The following is a 21,197-nucleotide window of genomic DNA, read 5'->3' on the forward strand; positions in this document are numbered from 1 at the left end:
CCATCCGGTCCTCTTGTTGTGTAATATTACGGGTTCAATATGAATTACAGCAGGACAGATTGGATTGATTTTTGAAAGGAAAAAAAAACAAAAACAGAGTGAAAAATTATATCTCCCAAAATGCATTTTGGGAGTTGTTCTCACTCTGAGCACCAAAAATATTCATGAGCGTGTAGGTACATGATGTATTTAGCCTTGAAACATGGCAGCATTAGTGCCATTCTCCACAGAACAAATTAAAAAGCAGGTTGAGGATTTTGAGCCAAAACACCTTTAGTTAAGTAGCAAAAGGCAAGTCTGTCTCTGATAAAGAAGAAGTGAAAATAACATGAATTTGATGGGGTTTTTTTCCATTATCTATACAGTCTGCGTTCTTATTATTAAAACCATCTGGGGATGATTGTTTTGTCCTTAAGGGCTTCGTGTTATAGCAGAAAATCTGACTTTTAAATCTGTTATAGGGGCAACTTTACACAGAAGTGAGGAAGTGCTTAAGAGACTAAAAGGAGGGATACTTGATAACTCTCTGGAAACATTTCTAGCTTCTTAAAGGGGCACTTCACTAGTTTTACACAACCAGAGCCACAGAAGGAGTCTGGGAAAATAATCCTGATTCATGTCATCAGGGTAATATCATGTTGGATCACTTGGTTTGTAACAGAAAGCCTTCATTACAAACTGGGTCTGAAAGACTAAAGTGCCGTCCACACAGAGAATGATATCTATAATAATAACTACAAAAATGTAGTTTTAAAAATTGTTTTAACTCAAGGGCATGGCAGAGTCCACACCACAGCTGTGATGACAACAGTGGCAAATGATAGTGTAGAGTGTTGTATTCTCCAAATGAACTAAATCAGATTTCAGGATCTCACTCTTCTGGTTTTCTTTTTGTTTCTCTGCACAACGCTGACGACACAACTGGAGCACAAACCATGTGCTTGACACGGTTTAAAGATGTTATTGTGCATCACTGTGGATGCTCATATAGTTACCGTTGTAGTTATCTGTCTTCATGCGGATGCCCTTTTACTGGGAACTAAAGGTGCACTGTCATCGCTTGTCACAATGTGTGAGACGAGTCTAATGAAGTCAGAATGTATGAAATCAATTTTGAGGCAAGTCATAAACTGCAATTAAAGCCTGGTAAATCGTAGGATGGCTATAGGATGAAACAAAAAAGTGACACAAGCAAAAATGTGCATCATCCATCCAAGAGTGTAAAGTCCGTCATGGCCAGGGAAGATTAAATGACATGTCAATCCTACGAAGTGAGTTGGAGGTAAATATGTTTTATAGCTGTAGTATGACTACTGTGGTTAAAATGGTTAATTTGTGACGTTGCTGTATTTGGTCATTGAAGCTCTAAATTGGTTTCTCTTATAGTTGTCAGTTGTCATGTCTGAAACGCCCATAACTGCACAAACTTAGTGTAAATTGCATAAGTATTCTAATATACATTTTATTTTATTTTTTTGTAAAACACAGCTAAGGAGTTTGTTTTGGCACTGATGAAAGGCACCAAAGAAACCCAGAAAAGTTCGTGTGCAAAAATAAAAGGCAGACTAGCCGTCTTAGGTTGATTTAAAGGTGCAAGATGTGAGAATTTTAGTTTTAAACATTCAGAAATTAACTAAACATATCAACATAATATGGAGAATAACAGTTTTGACGTTATGTGTTGCGGAGAAATTTACTGAAGTTAGCATGCTAACCAGTCCAACCTTATCAGGTGAGTGGTGAGTTTTTTCTAAATTCCACAAGCTTTCTTAGCTTTTTTAGTCAAATAAATAACAAATTTACTCACAAAATGCCAAGAAAGGAAAGATTCTTGCACATAATATCCTTATTAATCAGAAAAATACATCCACAAACCTTCTGAATCAAAGTTCGACAGGTGGCAAGTTCTTACATTTTGCACCTTTAAGTCATTAGATTAATTTATGTGTACTTGTTATTATGTTCCCTTGAGAGGTTTTGTGGTTACAATTTTTTAGCATGCAAGAATTTGGAAATAAAATAAAAATATTTAAGAAAGCTGAACAGATTTAAGCCTGGAATGTTTTAAAAAGGAAAATCTTATCTTTGACATTTCAGTAAAGATGCTCTTTTTTATCTCCAGTTGGCTTCGTATGTTCATGTATATAAAGATCCGAATTAGTTATTATTTGCATGAGAAATTATGCTATCATTTATGTAAATTGTCCACATGTTTTGTCCTGCAGCCAGTGGCAGCATTTATCCTCCAGCTGCGCTAGCGAAGCTCTCCAGTGGTCACCAGTAATGACTGTCATTATACTGGGCAGCTCCCAGTGGCCAACAGTTGGACACCGTGGTGAAAAATATCGCCGCTCTCAGCTCTGTGTTCCTAAAACCCTTGAAATGTGGGCATGAAATGGCTCTGTGGGAGGGAGAGCTGCTGGTGTTTGATGTGATGTGTGTTCTCGAACAGCTGTCTTCCTACTTAGAGCACTAAAGCAGATTGTGGCTGACACGAATCTGACAGACCAGCTCCAGACTTTCAACAAGACGTAGGAGACGAGTATCACGTCACCCCTGTTTTATCCTCCTCGCACAGGTCGCCTGTAATTCTCAGAACTGATCTCAATTTTTAGCTTTAAAAGCACTTCATGGCCTGGGTCTGTGCTGTGTTGTGGAGCTTTGAAGGTTGCGCGAGCACTCGCACAGCCTGAGATCACCTGGTGGGGGCCCTCAGGCTGTCCCAGAGAGACCAGGGGTGATGGCACCTCATCTGTCCGGGCCCCGAGGCTCAGACCAACCTGCCGGAGGAGAACAGCTCGCAGAATTAATGTCACCTTTAGAATCACCTCTGAAAACGCAGCCACACCTGATTCTTTTCCTCCCTAAAATACCCATTGTAGTATTCGATACATTAAACTTAAAACATATTCTGTCATTGTGAGGCTTACACTGTTTAGCTTTTGTTGAGACTGTGTCAGCGAGCTGGCCGTTTCTATTTTTAGCAGTGCCAGCAGTTTGGCTCCAGGGATGGCAGCATCGATCTGTTGGTCCAACATTGAAATATGACCAAAAAAAACTGCAGGATGCATTCAGGGTCTCCACTGTCTTTAAGATAACACAGGTGCTGATCCAAAAAAAAGGAAAAAGAAATCTCAAATGTGCACATGAAATCATCAGATAAGATTCACCTCTTTTTGTTTCAGCCCTTCAACCCTTCAGCCGAGGAGAGCCAGGGGCTGAAATGCGTCTCTTGCTTTGCTGCCCTGCTACAATAAAATAAATAAATCTTTTCAGTGAGTACTGATGATTTCATGGAGACCATGAAGTTGACATTTGTGGTTTTTAGTGAAATGTTGAGTGAACCACTGGATGGATTGAAATTCATATCGGTTCCCAAACACAGACTTTGACTATGGCTCAGCTGTAACTTCAGATTGTCGTCGCTGCATGAATCTGTCTAGTTGTTGACTGTCTTTAGTAGGGCTAATCGACCGTGAATTTTGAGTAAATAAAGACTTTTTCACACTCGAAAAACATGGCTGACTGAGCAACCGCATCCAACTGCTCAGCTCTGTTCACTCCAGCAGAAAATGTTCGGCCCGCTGGAAGAATTCAACTGTTGTAAGGATATTTTATTGGGAAGATTCAGCAACAGAATAACAATACAAAAAAAAAAGCCTGTAGTATAAAAAAATCTCAATACAGTCCAGACCTGAGGCAGAGCTGTGAGGCTGTGATGGTCTTAAAGTTCCCATGAAACGGTTAGCGGAGCGCTTATTGCTAAGATGTTTTCTGTAAAGCAGGAAGCTAGGGATGGCACCTGGTCAACAGGTGCTGTTACCATGGAAACCAACTTCTTAAGCTTAAAGGTCCAGTGTGACAGCGATCTGTTGACAGAATATAGCATTTAGTATAATATTCAGTATGTGTTCATTGGTGCATCGGTCGTTGGTGTTTTCGTTTCCTTAGAATGACCCGTTTCTACAGAGGGAGCGGTTCCTCTTCCATGGGGTCCACCACGTTCCACCGCCATGTTTCTAGCACAGAACAGACAAACCAAACACCGTGGATGAGGTCTTTCACATTGCTCATGAGTTTCGCAGCCATCGTGGGTTGTCCTACATGCTAGGAAGGGGAGAGTGAGGTGATGTGTTTGTGATCTGTTAGATGTCACTAAATCCTGCACACTGGCATGAGACTGATCTAAAGCAAAATTAAGCCTGGACTAACACTGCGGACTAGTCTAAAAATATCTTTGTAAAACCTGCAAAACTAGCTGTACTTTGTTTTCAGTGCTGATTAGCAAATGTTAGCATGGTAGCATGCTAAACTAAGAGGGTGAACATAGTAAACATTAGCATGTTAGCATTGTCATTGTGATTACATGATGTTAGCATTTATGTTAGCCACCTTGCCAATTGGACATCCGCAACCATGGTAACCCGTGGCAACAATAAAATGATTTTAAAAATATACATACCAAAAAGAAACCTTGCTTACATTTAAATTGAAACGTTATTGACGTTATGCTAGAGCCGCCTTGGTCGCTATCCGCCTTTGCCTCTTATGTTGCTGTCATCACTGCTGCATTGCATTGTGGGATATTTATTCTGGCACAGTGTCCAGTGCTTGCATACTATAATATTCCCTCAGAAGTGCTATGCATCTTGCTTACTTTTGGGTTGATACTAAGGTTTAGGCCATACTAGAAACTCTCACAGTGTTTTAGCATAATAAATAGCATGTTAGTGTGGAATTTCGGACATAGGCTTCATCTTGTTACTCTATTTTTTGGATATTTACTTGTTGTCCTACGATTTAAAATGTCCAGTTCTCTATACACTACAACTCTTGCCACCTGCCTGCCGCTTCTGCTCACCAGGACGGCAGACAAGCACATAATCCCTCAACGGCTTCCCACCTAAAAATAACAACCTTTCACTGAATCTCAGGACTCAGCCTGAGGCACAACTAACCTACCGAAAATCAAATCCTCACCTCGACTCAGGTAATTTCTGTTGCTGTTATTTTGAATTGCATCATATTGTGACATATTCTTGTCATTTTGTCTAGCAGTACATTAAGTGGTACACTTTTAGGGTACAACCTGCACAATATGGCCCCAAAAAGTTTCTTTCCCACATAGTAATCCAATGTTATTGTGATGTTATCATATCATACTGCGATCTATTGTGTAGATGATATTGTGTCCTGCCTTGTCTGCTTTTGTTCTCTTTGCCAAAAGTCGACAACCCATAATTATCTAATTACAACAACAACAACATAAAGTGAGAGAAAAGCAGCAAATCTGCATATTTGAAAAGCTGGAACCAGCAAATATTCAGCATGGTTTCCTTCACAAATTATTAATTATTAAAAATTTGTTTTTTTGTTCATTTTCTGTCAATCAGGTATTTGTTTAGGCATTCATTCTTTTACTGCAACATTTTGTGATGCACAGCATGCCGCATATTTGAACAAAAAGACACAAAGCAATCCAATATTTCTCTGAAAACTGCAGACCTGAAGCATTTTTGAATAATGCTGGCGATCGTCTTTTCTTTGCTGCCAATGTTCCCAGTAGTCTCACACCATTCGTCAGTGAAATAGGTGACAGACTATTGCAAACGTCACCGGCTCTTGGGAAAAAGAGGAATCACTGCAAAATCAATTATACAATATCAGTAGTTCCTCTCTTATCCTCTTGCACAGCTATTCACATTCACAGGGGAACAGTCCCTTCCAACCTGTTCAGAGACCATTAAATTAACTGGAGGCTGAAGAGTGAAATGGGCCGTTTGGAAGGGGAATAAATTCAGCGTGAGGCGTTTGAGCGTGCACGACAGAGAATGAAAATAATTCAATTATCAGTGGCTTTCTTTAATATGAGTCATGTTGCATAAAGCATGACTGTGATATTGATCCATAATGGTTAATGTTCTCCGCTGCCGCTCCCACTTGCAGTGTTAGGGCGTGTTTAGATTGGATTATAATCTTTGTTTGGCATGAGCTAATGAGATTTCAGAAACAGAAAATGAAAGCTTTCATTTCCAAAATGATTTGTTGCTATTTTGGTTATCGCTCAGAATGATCAGAACTTCAAACCCTCTGGGTGATATATAAGGAACAACAAAAGTATTTTTGGATAAGCAGAGGTTTTAGGAGCAGGGATAAATCTTTCTGAGAGTTTTAGAAACCTAGGGGATGTTTGCATTCTCATTTATGGGTATTTTACAGGCTTTTCTTAACATAAAATTTGTCTAGTTTTAGCCCGATAAAAATAAATTAATGATTATTTCTCCATCATAATATAATTCCTGCCATGTGCATGAGTTTCGACTGCTTTTGTTGAATAATCAACTGGAAAATCCACTAGATCATCCAAAAATGCAAGGTCAAAATGCTGAAAATAATCTTTCTTCTGTATGTGAAATACAAGTATTTTGCTGGAAAGAGATGCTGGGAAATGAAAGGTAAAGAAAATAAAAATGGACAGTTAAAGGAGTAAAGAAAATGTTTTTAAAAATCCAAATTAAAGGTTTCTGGTCAAACATTTCTGGTGGAAGGTGGACGTGGACTTCAGTAGACATCAGTCTATCTAAAAGCTATCTACAGCCCTGTTTAGAAGAACTGATAACTTTTCCACTTTATGTCAGAATATTTATTGAGTGCAGGTGTTCCTTTCAAATGGAAGACATCTAATCACTCCTCAGATGTGTGTCCTACATCCCAGAAAATTGTTTTCACCATTTTTAGCTGCCTGTGTAACAAAGTGGCTCCCTCTGTGTGCCAGCAGGCTGTATGCAGGCTTCTGCACGAACAAAATGATGCATGTTTAGTTCTGCTGTCACATTACAGCCGTTATCAGCTGAGGGTGGCATCCACACCACTGTTTTGACTTTTAGAAATGAGCAAACAGTGAAAAATTGCCTCAGTAAAGACGTAGGTTGTCTCTTACATAATAATCCAAAAAGCGCAGACTGCACATTTCTCCTCTGTGGGATCAGCTTGCATTTAAAATTCTGATCCGCTTCAGCTCCCGGCCCTCCCTTAAAAAAAAAAAAAAAAAAAAAAGACAAAAAGAAAAAAAACCTGTGGATGTGTGATATCAGCAGAATTATTAAGTAACACACAACGGATGCACACACTCGCTGCCCGCAAAACAGTGTGAGAAATGATGCAGGTTTTTCAGGGAGGTGTGCAGCAGATGATTGCATATCAACATATTCAGTGTTGGTGTCAGAGGGAAGATTGTTATTCTGCGTGGTGTTCTGGAGGGTCTCGGCTCAAAGAGCAGCCTGGGCCTGAAGCCTGGAGACTACTGCATGTGTGTGTGTGTGTGTGTGTGTGTAGCCAGACAAAGTGTCTGGGTTCATAGAAAACCAATCGAGACACCTGCCGGCTACCACTGCCAGCCGCTGATAAAACGGGAAAAAGAATGTATTGGGCCTCCGGCGAATATGGCCGCCTTGAAAAGGGCAGGTTGGTTTGGAAGAACGGTTTTCTCATCCTTTTTTTGTTTTGTTCTTAACACCTGCCACTTTTACCGCCTGGTGAATGAACCTAATGAAATAAAACACATTAAAAAGGCAGTCGTGCACTCTGATCATTATTTTTTATTACAAAAAGAACGGCGGCTCCAGGCGGAAAAACAGATCGAAACAAAAGGCTTCAGTACAGACAGGAAATAGCTGCTTGAGCAACTGACCCACAGCTACAACATCAGGATTAAAGCACTTCACCATTTATCATGCACGGAGAGGAGAGGATACTCTGCAAGAAATACATGCGGGAAACAAAACAAAACAAAACAAAAACAAAAAAAAAACACATCACCTCAGCACAACATCGCAAAACATCTGCGATAGGTAGGAAAAGGCCACAGCAGATCACAAGAACATCACACATCCATCGAAAGGGTCAGAGTTCACGGTCTGTCCCGGCAGGAACGAGATCAGGGAGGGTTGTTTTTTTGTTTGTTTTTTTTCTTTTTATCGGGGTTGTATGACATCTCCGTGAAGTGCAAAGACACAGTTGCATCAGTGACTGGCTGATTTCCAGTGTCTCCGCTACCTACGATACTGTAAACAATCTACACTATAAGGCGCACAGTTGAAAAATTTGCCCAACGAAAGAGCCACAACATCAGTTCATAAAGGGTTTGATGTGAAAATGCGTCGCCATCTTCATCATCAACTCTCTGCAGATCTGGCATACCAACTGTCAATATACCAACTGCAGGCAGTAAAATGCTGTTTTAAGTTTCTTTAAATGGGCACTACACAAAAAAACTACATTTAAAGACAAAAATATGAACCCATTGTCTTTCTTTTTTCCTAAAACATCAATCTAAACTTTGTTGTTTTTTTTTTCAAATTAGGCACACGGTACAGCACAGTAAACTTTTTTTTTTTAATTCTTCAATACCTCTTTTGGTTGTTGACATCTAAAGACGTGGACCCTCCGAGACTGGAAAGACATTTTTTTTTTTTTAATCGCACACAGAACAGTTACACTTACTCACTGCTGGCATCTATCTGAACAAACCTTTCCGCAACTTTAAAGGGACAACTCTTCCACTGCAATTTCCTTCTTCGACCTGCTTTGTGACCTTGAATCCAGTCCTACCTCAACTGTCTAGAAGGAAATGGCCGCCACAGAAGACATAAGGCATTAAATTCCTCTCCATATCACACATACAAAGTCTTTTGGACCTCTCGTGTCTGTCCACAACTAAAGACGAAATAAGCTAAAAAATAAAGACCCCAACAACCTCAACTATTTATTCTGTAAATTCTTTTGTTTTTTCACGAACTGTTTTAAACACTGATTGTCTACATTATCAATAGAAATCTATGGACGTAAACATGTGAAGATGTAAACACTGTTTTCATCCAACTGGCTTGGACCTCAAAAGATATTCGACCCTGTTGTGAGACGTGAGAAAAGTCTTCCACACATGAGATGGAGGAGGAACGAGGTAGTCCACAAGAGAACTGATGGCAAAGGGAGAGGGATTATGGGTAAGTGGCTCTGGTGCATCGCTCGGACACTTGGAGGGTCATGGTGGTTTGCGGTTTGATCAATAATCTTCAAAGCATAGTTCTGGTTGTCTTGTTATAGTTGAGAATTTTCTGATTTGGCAGGGAGAAGCTGTTGAACTCTGGTTGGCGCTCATCTCGACGACAAGCCGTCGAAATTCCTTTCAGTCTGAACTTTCAGAGGATTTTCTGAAAGCTGTTGTTTTTCCTGGTGAATCAGCAGTCATCTGTTCTTTCTCAGTCTTTGAATTTATTTATTTTTTTTCTCTAATTTGTGCACCCTCAGGGCTCCTCAGACGATGCGGTAATCGAACGTGTCCTTCTCGGTGTGGTCTGTCCAGTTGGATGAGGGCATGCTGCGGTACGGGTCCAGCAGGATGCGGAAACAGCGTACGATGAGCAGGGCCAGGAAGATGAAGAGCAGCAGCACAAAGACGAACGCTGCCTTCTGCTCCAACGTCAGGTAGGAAGGCACGTGATGGCCGCCGCCCGACGACGACAACGTGCTGCTGAAGAGGCCCTCAGCCATCCTGGGCACATCCATGCTTGATCGTCTCGGCTCCAGCTCTTTGTCGGTTGCTTAAAGACTTTGGAGGGGAAGATGGGCTTAGTGGATATCAGACCTGTGAGAGAGAATCCAAACAGACGGATTAAACTGGAGATCGTGTCCTCTGGGTTTTGACAGATGAAACAGCGAACCAATACATCAACTGTAATGTAATCGCAGAAACAGAAAAAAGACGAGAGGAACAAAACAAAACACGTCAGGACAGAACAAAGTGGCTCTCAGATGAGTTTATTTTTGGAGCTCCAGGCAAAAAGCCCGTTGTGTGAGTAAAGAAGACTCAGGGGACTCCTTCAGCCCTGCGTTTCTGCAGCTCAGGGGGTTTGAATTGGCACTTTGGAGTTTTAGTTATACAACATTTAATGAAAGCAACACTGCTGTGAAGGTAGAAATGTCACTGGCTTCATTAAACCACAGCCTGCCACTCTGAAATTTCCAACCCTGCAGTTAATTATATTCATGTGCAACAAATCTGCATCTGCAAATGATAGTCAGTGGCACAGTTTAGTTTTAAAAGGACAGTCACCCCCAAAATCAAAAATAGATTTAGCTATTAATCCATCTGGATAGTGTTGCAGAGTTTTGGAGATATTCACTGTAGACATGTCTGCCTTCTCACCAATATAATGGGGCTAAATGTCACTCAAAAAAAAAACAAAGACAATAGTGTCTCTTTCCAGAAATGACCAGACCTTGTCACATTTTCTCTCTACTGATGAAAAGAAGCGTGCATCTACTCATGGACGAGAGGTAACAGCTCAGCGGAGGTTGTTTACATTCCACGCACCACGTCCTCATACCTCATACCTACACAACAGAATAGGTCGATGACCAGTGACTCCCAAAACCACCCAGTATAACTGGTGGAGGGTACCGTCTCCGGCCTCAGCTGTCCCTGAACGCATCAGGATGTCAAATACCAACATTTTGGGTTGGTGAAACATCACAACACCACCGCACACTTCCACTGATTCATAAGTAATGATTGGAAGGAATTATATCATATTGTGTAAAGATTCTGTTTTTTAGGAAAATGTTGCAGATTATACATTTAACTACCTTTAACTTTAAGTAAGACATGTGACATAACATGATTAACATTGTAAAATAGTTTCAGTTTGGTTTGGTTTAGGTACTAAAACTACTTAGTTAGGTTTAGGAAAAGATCATGGTTTGGTGTAAAATAAGTACATTACATACATAACTTGAAGAAAGTCACGAATATAGCGAAACAAAGTACTCCAAAATTTTAAATACCTCCATGTTGACTTTTTGCCTCACCAAGGACACTCCTAGGTGAAATTCCTGTGTTTGTTTGAGCCACCCATCCACCCCACATCCTCCATATTTGGACTTTTCTCACTCTATATTCTCCTGTCATAATTACTACGCCCACTAGAGGTCACCGCCTACCATTAACTGGAAATATGAGTCTGAATAAGCAGCTTATAAGCACTTTTGATCTGGACGGGTTGTCCCACCCTGTCACAAGCACAAGCCTCTGGTCCATTAGTAGATGCAAGCATCCTTCTGCAGTGACACAGTGGGCGAACACACAGTGTAGAGAACAACAAACGTGACCTGCTCATAAAGGTCTGTGGATTATGATATGATTCATTATTATGGGAGGATTTCTGGAAAATGACATTACTGTTGAGATTTCCAAATGTATTTCGTGCCAAGTGCCGCCTAGTTCCATAACATTCGAGAGAAAGCAGACATCTCTACAGCCAATATCTCCAAAAACTCTGCAACTCACACCAAAACAGTCTAAATGCTGTCATGTGATTGTTGTGCATGAGAAGAAATGATTTTCTCCTCTCAGACGAGGTTACATGAAGGAGGCACGAACACAAACAGTTTGATGATGGCTGGATTGCTCACCGGATGAAACTGGAAACTGTTGCAGGGCCCCAGAAACCCAGAAGCTGTTTCAACTGATGCTAATGCAATTGAAAATTAATTTAGAAATACACATCACTGAAATTTAATATCAGCTGATGTGATGAGAGCCTTAATGTGAGCCCTGCTTTGTTATCCAGGTTATTATTATTAGATTTATCATCAGATTTTGACAGGCAGAAAAAAAAAGAACATGTGGCTCGTTTAATACCGTTTTTAAAATTTCAGTGATGACTTTTAAAGAGTTAAATAGTCTTGCTCCAAATTATATAAAGGATTTATTTACTCCCTATGCACCATGCAGGTGTTCTACCTATTGAAATAAGACTGGCTGCATTATTAGCATCATTTAAATCCCTTCTTAAAACTTTCCTTTATATGAAGGCGCTTATGAATATTTAATACGTTGCTGGATTTTTATCTTCCCAATTTATTTCATTCCTCAGTGTTTTTATGTTGTTTGATCCTTCTTTTGTTTGCATTGTTGTTTTCGGGGTTTTATCTGCTGTACAGCACTTTGTAACCTTGTTAAGAAAAGTGCTATACAAACAAAGTTTATTATTATTATATTTTAAGCTTGAGGCTCTGTCTTGTAGCGGGACTGTGTGTCAGAAATTGAATTTGTGCCTACATGGTGCAGATTCCTACAGTGTGTCACTAAATTAATTTGCGTTTAAAGAAGAAGGCTGGTGATATTCTACTGTGTATTTGTCTTACTGTTAACTAATCCCACTGAAAGACCAAAACCACACAATGAATTTCTGCTACCCACAAGTCTGTGTCTGTGTATCCAAAGGCTGATATATCTGTTCCTCTGTGCTGGAAAGCTTTATTGTTGTCCACAAACTATTAAAAACACTTCAATGAGCCACACTGCTGCAATTGAGTGACATGTTCCTTCATTACCACAAACACACACTGCAGTTTATTTTTAAAGTCAGTCACAACATCCTGGTGCCAGAACAAATGTGTTCAATCAATGGCTAAAAATAGATCAAAATGCAATATTTACTCATGCTCGAATTACATTTGATAAAAAATCTAATGACCAGCTGTAGCCATTTAATGGGATTCGTTGACAGTAAGAAAAACATAAGAAAAACCCCACCATTTACAGGATACTTGCCAACCTTGAGACTTCAAAAACAGGAGCGAATTCAACGCTAAAAAAACAAAAAAAAAACCAAAAAAAAAAAAACCCTGAGTTTCAGAGACGGTTTCCTGTCCATCCAGGTGACTTTTAAAGAATAATAACAAGATAAGTACAACAGTATTTTTATAGTCAACACTTTTACTTTTTAAATTCTCAAGGAAGATATAGAATAATTCATCCCCCCAGCATGAATTTGCATAAATCTCTGGTGCAAACTAATATTCATACTAATATTTGGCATGTTTTACAAAATGCATGCCCCTTTCCTTTAAAACTTTTCTTAGAAAATGGGAATTCCTCTTAGCTGCATCGATGTGCAGGTGGAAACAGAAGATTTGTAGAGTCATAAAGGACTTATTTTTACAACCTGTACAAGGTCAGAAACAGGTTGTCAAAAGAGGGGGGAAAGGTGTGAGACTTAAGGTGTGAGAAGGTAGAGGTCGATGAAAAGCAGGAGTCTCCTGAGAAAATTGGGAAGGTTGACAAGTATGAGTTAGACAGTGGGTTAAAATGGAGTTTTTACTCTTTTCTACTGTCTACAAGTACTTGCTCATGGGGGAAACTGTTGAGTCTCTGTCAATAATATCATAAAGAGTTCGGTCTAGACCTGCTCTATATTAAAAGTGACCTAAGACAGTGTCTTTTATGATTTGTCACTATATAAAACTGACTGACAGGGGCCAAGAGCCCAGGTTTGTCTTGTGGCCCTTTGACAGGTTAACACAGCCCGAAATAGCCTTGTACTAGTATGAGTATGTTACTGGCTACACTGGGGAAAAACACTGAAAAAATACCTTTAAATCCAACAACTAGGATTCAGTTCTCAGCAGCACATCTAAGACTGTGGAATGACAATAAATTCAGGTTTAGTATCCTCAGTGTTCTCATTAGCATTGGATGCAATTTTCTCATGAAAACAAACCAAACAAGACATGGCTTTTTTTTGCACCGCAATGTGCTAAAAGGGCATTTGAACATGAGGAGCAGCTTGTGGCGTTCTGTTTGTGGAACATTTGTTCTGGCAAAAAGAGGCAAAATACATCAAATCTGGAGAAGTCCGCTGGCTTGTTTGTTCTATAAAACCGAGCTGGAGGTAAATTCATCAGTCCAAAAACTGTTTGGCTTTTTGTCTCTCATTGAATCTTTTATTCAAACCTCAGATATGTGAGATTGCTCAGACATCTAAGGTTGTTTTTCATGTTTAAAGGGGATTTTTTTTCCACGTATTATATCTGTAGTTTGGACATTAAAACTGATTTGATCACCAACTTAATTGCTGAGTTCAAAATGAAATCTATCAAAGCAGCAACATGAGCAGTCAGACCCAATTATCTAAACCAAAGTTTCCATTTTTTGGGGGGGCTTGTGATCACTGAAAATGCAATAACACCTGCTTCATTTCCGTCCCTGTTCAAGCTTCAAGCACTAATGGCAGCAGGAGTTACCTTTGGCTGCTGTTGACGAGTCCATTACTCTATTGACGGTGATGATTATAGTGATGGGAATGGGACTGATAATAATGGCGAAGAAGATGATGACACAGTGAGAGCGACAATTATGCTTTGTTTTCTAAAAATGTTGACGTTCAGTATATTCAACAGGTATATTTATAGTGCTGATCTTACATGGTGATGCAGATGTCTGGCAGCAGCAGTGAGTCATGTTTTGTTGATGGTAATGTAGATCATATTGATAATGGTTATGTTGCTAGGTGATTATATTATTTATAGAACATGAGGGGTTGTGGTGGACACATATAGCCTGCTCCAGAGAAGCTTAAAGGCATAGTTCACCTGGAAATGAAAATTCAGTTATTATCCTCTCACCCTCGGGGGCTTCACTACTGCTGCTGCTGTTTTCCTGTGAGACTCCAGCAGTGTTTTATGGACAAAGGGACTAAACCCAACCTTCAATCGGCATGAGGGTGAGAAGACAATGACTGAATTTCCATTTTTTGGGTGAACTATTCCTTTGCACTCACCGTGCATATGTAAAAGCCAACCTGTGCACATGTTTATGCTAGCTGCTTTATGTTTATATGTTATATTGTATGTTTTCTATTCTCGCTGCAGCACAAATTGCCTCCATGGGACGAATAATAAATTGAATTGAACTACTGCATGTCTACTAGCCTCCTATTAATGGCTAGTTTAGCCAAAGGAGTATGTTTTATTTCCCTTGTTTCATTTGAATAATTTTTAAAAGGCCTGAAACACCATAAATAATTCAGCAAATTAACAAGAAAACAGTAAATATTAGAGGAAAACCTGAAAAATATACAGAATGTTGGGTTCCAGAAAGTTTTTTTTTTCTCTTTTCATCTTTTGCATTCATTTCCTCATAACCCCTCAGGTTAAACTTTTGGGAGTCACTCATCTAAACCTCCAAATACGATAAATATGTGAATGCACATAATTATGACTAAGTATAGTAGCTTGAACCAGAAGGTAGCTCTGCAGTATTACAGTGCACATTGCAACTAAGAAATTTAAGCATTCAACATTGTTTCTGTCTCCAAATGGGAGGTTGAGAATTTATTTTAAAAAATCTGCTGTGACTCCAAATCTCAGGAGTTTTGCTGGCAAGTAAAATGTTCTTCTAACCAAAAAGGAATTGCGGCCAAAATTAAGACGCATAGGTTGTGAAGTGTGGCTGGAGCCAAGCTGAAAAACTTTGCTTAATTGGCCCCACTTATCACTTCCAGATCAATTAGACCATTACCAGATAATCAATTGCCTCTGAGGAATGTTTGCATAACCCAAACTCCAATCTTTTACGGGCTGTGTGTCCTTCGGTTACGCTTCTGTAAGCGTGAAGAGCCGTCACAGAGACTGACAATCACTTGGGAGGGGTGGTGGATGTTATGAGACCGCTTGAAGTGACAAGACGGCCAGGAGAGCTGTCTCTTTCTGTCTTAAAAAAGTGGAAAAAAATCTCTGTAAGGAACTCTCAGGAGAGAGACAGAGAGGAAGCAGCCTTCAGCCCTGCCTCGCCGATCAGCAGCCTGTAATCCATCACACTTAAAACTCAAAAATGATATTTCACAGCAGTGATTCATTGCCCTCGCTGGGAGAAATGATAAGGAAAGGGGCTGTTTTTCTTTGTCCACTGGTTTTCCATAAGCGTTTACTGTCAAATTATAATCTCGTCTTCTTGTCCTCCAAGGACACATGAGGTTACAGCGTATTAGCACTCAGGCCAGAAACCACTGTGCTATTTGTCAGCAGGTTATGTAATGTACTTCAAAAGACTCACAACATTTACATCATCAGCAGCTCTATGAGTAAGGACTCAGAGTTTGGAGCTTTGCTTGACAGTCTCACACTCAGATACACTAAACATTTAATCTTCCTGACAACTTTACAGACATGCTTCCCATTTCAAAATGAGATCCCTGCCGTTTGAAGGAGGTCACATTATCTGCACTCTCATCGTCAGCAGCTATGATTCAGAAAAAAATAATTACTTCTGTGGCGCCGAAATAGCCTCCAGATGACAGAAATACAGATGTTTTATTTTAGAAACTGACCAGCATTATATAAGTGCACAAGTCAAGATGCACAGCATCAGTAACGGCCGCTGTGGTGATGAGATGAAACGATGTCGGGCCGTAAATTGACAAGGAAGTAGGTGTGAAAAGGACATGGAGCCAAATTTAGAAATGAAGCTAATTATGTTGAAAAGTTGATTTAACCTGCAGGGCTTCGTGCGCGAGTGTGTGTCAGCCATGACAACACGTTCGGCTGGTTATGACTATGACTAATTTAGAATTCAAAGTGCATCAGAGGGGGTGAAATGAAACGGTGTTAGGGGAATTATTGAACTTTATATGTCAGCGTGTTGTCGATCATTTCACAATATAAAATGTCCGGTATGATTAAATGTTTATTGGCCACTAAGGAGGAACAAATACAATACAGTACAGCCAGGTCTGGGAAGTTACATGTAACAGGTTTAGGTAATCTGAATACAAAAAAGGGTAAGTGTCTTCAATTACAGTTACATATAAAAAAGACAAGAAGAAAGAACAATATACTCACATGCACAGCACTTCACAAGCCTCACGACAAACAACAAGAGGTTTGTCTGTGAAACTACATTTAATTGTATAGAATTACCCACTATTGATTTAAATGTGCTTCATGCACAGCAAAGGAAGGAATGGCAAACAGCTACTACAGCTAATAACAAGCATAAAACATTACATTAGACTAAACAATTTCACCATGTTTGGTAGTGAGATAATCCAAAAGTAACAGAATGTAATCAAATTACATTACTTTAATGCTGTGATACTTGGATTAGGTTGTTGACTACATTTTTTAACAGGTAATTTAGAAACTGTATCATGATACAGTTTTAAAATAATTCTCCCAAACCTGAATACAACACTTTTTTGGAGAAGCTTTTCATGCCTTTAATTGATAGGACAGCTGAAGACAAGATGCGCAGCAAAGGGCCGCAGGCGGGAGTCGAACCCACGGCTGCTGCAGGAGGACGGACGCTCTATTAACTGAGCTGCCCAGGCGACCTGAACACAACACTTTTAACTATAAAATGAATGATCAAATATATGTGGATAATGGATTTTTGCGGCTGATGCTGATATTAAGAAACAAAAAAAATCTTATATCGCTAAATATATACATAAAAGAGCTCGGCCAGTATATCAGTTGACTTATATTATTGCCCTGATATTGATATATCACAGATATATTGACATATGTTGTCCAATATATACGCTCCAGTACAGGGCTGTGAATCTGGTGATATGATAAGAATCACGATACAAGCGGTCAGATGACTCAAAGTACTTTAAAACAATTTTCAATCAAACTTTTGATTAAAAATCAATAGTGTTTTTGAGAATCAATACAGTATCACAAAACATCATATACTCAAGGGCATTGATATTTTTTTTTTACCCCTCTACACCGATATGAAAACATAAACAGAACATAATGCAAACTGTTTTTATTTTTTGTCTTTACAGACAGCATTAAATGTATATATTGATCATTTTTCTTCATTCAGTTTTAATATATAATAGTTTTGCTCTATTTCTGTTTTCTAATTTATACTAATTCTAATTTACAGAATTATTAAAAACAACTGTGAAAGTTTACTGTTTCAGTCCCCTGCTGTCATTTCGGACAATAAAGTTTATTGTTAAACTGTAAACTGCCTCCGTACCTCCATTACACATCTTTGTCACAAGTGTTCACCATGTTTGAAGGGTCACTGCACAAAATTTTTTTTTTATATTTTATATTTTGTGCAGTGAATAATGGCTGATATACTGACATCATATTTTTGTTTCTCCCTAACATCAGCATCGAACCCCAAAATCCAGTTATCAATCAAGTCCTAATACATAAACACGCCAATGATTCCTCAAATGTGGTTTTCAAACACCAGTGAAAGACAAATATCTAATAGAGGAGGACAGGAAAGGGTCAAATATACATAAATAAATGTATAAATAAACACAATTTGCATTATCTTCTAAAAGAAAAGCTTTCTTGTCACTATATATATATGTATATATATATATATATATATATATATATATATATATATATATATCTTGGACATATATATATTCAAAAGCACATTTTATTATGTTTGTTTCTTTTTTTCTTGCAGTTTTCATCCTCTTCTTAAGCCTTTTAGCCAAAGAAAATAACACATGGGGTTTCATTCTGTTCGTGTACGTGACAAACATGAGAAAACACATGCACACATTTCAGTAGAAAGATGAATAAAAAGAATTAAAGTAAGGCAAAATAAATTTATATATCACTATAAAAAACAATGTAGTCTAATATTTATATTAAAAATCTTACATTTTAACTATTTTCATTAATCTTACAGATAGTTTCATATTTTCTATATAAAGAAATTAAAATAAAAGAAGAAAGGGGGGTAAACGTGACAAAATTACTACTTAATGTAGAAATATGACGCCATTGTAGTTCAGTATGTGCAAAAATGTTTCCAAATGCAACAGAGTGCTGATGAGAATAAGATTCCTCTTACTGATATAGTTTAATTTATTTTTTCCTGATCCGTCCACATGCATGTAATCCAATTGTGATCAAAGGTAGACACACCCGCAGATTAACGCAGGAACGTGCAACAACATTTCACTGCGAAATGAAGAGCCGCCATTTACATGAATGTATAAATCTACATATATAGGCCCGTTCTGGCTGAAACTGTCGTCTCTGTCCAGCTGTGCGTCGCACTGAGCCGGCAGGTACGTGAGCCTCACAGCTGGACTCCTCTCCGCACACACGTGGATGCATCAAAATCTATTTTTTGTTTTTTTTCCTCTCCGGTGCGCCTGTCTGCACGTTTCGCACCTTTGACAGCACCAGTCAGACGACTGAATGAACCCAAAAAAAAGGTGAAGGTGAAGGTGAACGCGAGCGCGTCAGCTGCAGGTGAAAGTGACCGAGTCTGTAAACACTAACCTGTTGTTATCAGGGGGAGCTCGGGAATCTCCGTCAGCGGCGGCTCTCCATCTCGCTAGATTTCTTGTTTTCTGACTCTCTTTCGCAGAAACAAAAAACAGCGGCGGCGAGCAGACGCGTCCCGTGGGTCCGCAGGGCTCCTCACTTCATGACAGAAAAACGCTCTCTGTGCTGATGATTTTTCTGTCTTTGCTGACTGAGCCGGGCAGACCTCACCCTCTGCTGCTCGCTTGTGTGTGTGTGTGTGTGTGTGTTTTTTCACCCTTCCTCTCGTCCTGACGCGCCGCCGCCGCTCATCCCCGCAGACACACGCAGAGATGTAGTGGTACCCCCGTCGCTACTGGCAACCTGTTGCCATAGCAATCCTCCAGGTAGGCTATATATTGCAAGCGGATGAGGGAAAGGTGTGGCCCTAATATGATATCTGCATATCGTATTAATAACAAAAGAACACAAAATACACAGTTAACAGACAAGTGATTAAAGGGACATTCCCACAAATACTGTCTATAACTGGAGGTCAAAGGTGACTTTATAGTGACCTTTATGGTATTTTAAGTGGCCTGATCTTGTTATCAGCCTGCGATCCTCTAATTTAATTCTGAAAACACTTTGTCATGATACAAAGTTAGTTGCATATTCTGCAAAAAAATTAAAAACAAACCATTTCGCGGAAAGAAACTAATTGGAAAATCCATACAGACTTTGCATCAGATGGACAATTACAGTAGTTGCTGAGGCCGGATGTGGGCTGCGACTGTTTTGAGGTTAAGGTGTGATGGGCATCTTAAGCAGAAAACACTCATCTTGTGTTTTTTTTTTGTTTGTTTTGTTTTTGCTGACAAGCTGAAGAGTCTTTGTTGTCACACTCTGACAGATTCAAAGCCCCCCTCAGAGATGTGGGAGGACGTGACGGTCCACAAAGGGGTCACAGAGTGACTGTGCAGAGCAGTGGGGGGGAAATCTGGAGGTTACATAATGCCCTCTGTCAACTGTCAGCGCCCAAATGCTAAGCAACATCTCCACCTGCTGGAGATTAGCGAGGACTGCAGGGTGCTGGGACGCCCACTGCTCAATTTACCTGCATTTCCGTAATGAGATGTTTTTTTTCTTTTGCACAGGCCGGAGGAAAACATCAAAGAGAATCCAAAGCTCAGCTGCAGCACAGGATGATGCCTGTTTAAAGATTTAACTTTTATTAAATTAGGCTTTATTTATATGCACAAAGCTCTTCATATAAAATTAGAATGACTTCATGCAGGTCCCTCAGTTAAGTCAGGAGTTAGATCCTTAAAAGACCAATGTGTAGGATTTGGTGGCATCTAGCTGTGAGCTTGAAGATTGCAAACACCTCCCTCTCAGTATCCACTTCCAAGCACGTAGGAGAACCTATGGTGGCCAGGGTAAACATGATTTGTTGTATCTAGAGGTACTGATTGGTTTGTCTGTTCTGGGAAACTGTAGAAACGTGATGGTGCAACATGGCAGACTCAGTGGAAGAGCATTTCATATTTAGCATACAAGCATAACAGAGGTATTGATCATCCCATCCAACTATTGGGAAAATATTTTTTCCAAAATGTTAGCTATGAGCTATTCCTTTAATGCAAGTGGCCTTTCATGTCAGGCATTCAACCTGGATATTATTTTGGTTTGATTGTTTTACCCATAAAAGGTCCAGAATGTAAGTTTTACACAGTTTTATTGATAGAATAGGGCAAAAAAATGAAATATAACACTGATAAGTGAGTTTTCATTAGTGCATAATCACCTGAAAATATGTATTATTGGCTTCCCATTACAGTGAGTAGTTAAAACCTACAGAGAGTGCAGGTTCTCTTTCACAACTGCAGCCATGTTGATTACCATGTTTCTACAGTAGCCCAGAATGGACAAACAAAACACTGGCTCTATATATGGCCTTGTACATTTTGCACAAGTTTAACAGCCACTGTAGCTACTGCACACTTTGAAGGGGAGGGTGAGGAGAGATGTTTGTGATCTGCAAGCTAACCTTTAGATTCCAATAAATTCTACACATTGGTCCTTTAAAATTAATTATTTCATATATCATGTTC

General features: G+C 39.4%; 1 protein-coding gene across 1 annotated transcript; it reads right to left on the reverse strand.

Annotated features, from left to right (window-relative positions):
* Positions 1 to 7,578: 7,578 nt before the first annotated feature.
* On the reverse strand, positions 7,579 to 19,772 carry LOC146322150 (cortexin-3). The gene is made up of 2 exons (XM_084725780.1): positions 19,120 to 19,772; positions 7,579 to 9,646 (listed from the first exon to the last, which is right to left on the reverse strand). Exon 2 carries the CDS (start codon positions 9,565 to 9,567, stop codon positions 9,316 to 9,318), a length of 252 nt encoding a protein of 83 aa, XP_084581906.1. The 5' UTR covers positions 9,568 to 9,646; positions 19,120 to 19,772; the 3' UTR covers positions 7,579 to 9,315.
* Between the last annotated feature and the right edge of the window lie 1,425 nt (positions 19,773 to 21,197).

Source organism: Lutjanus erythropterus, chromosome 9 (genome assembly GCF_056507025.1).
Source record: "Lutjanus erythropterus isolate fLutEry1 chromosome 9, fLutEry1.hap2, whole genome shotgun sequence".
Taxonomy (NCBI): domain Eukaryota; kingdom Metazoa; phylum Chordata; class Actinopteri; order Lutjaniformes; family Lutjanidae; genus Lutjanus; species Lutjanus erythropterus.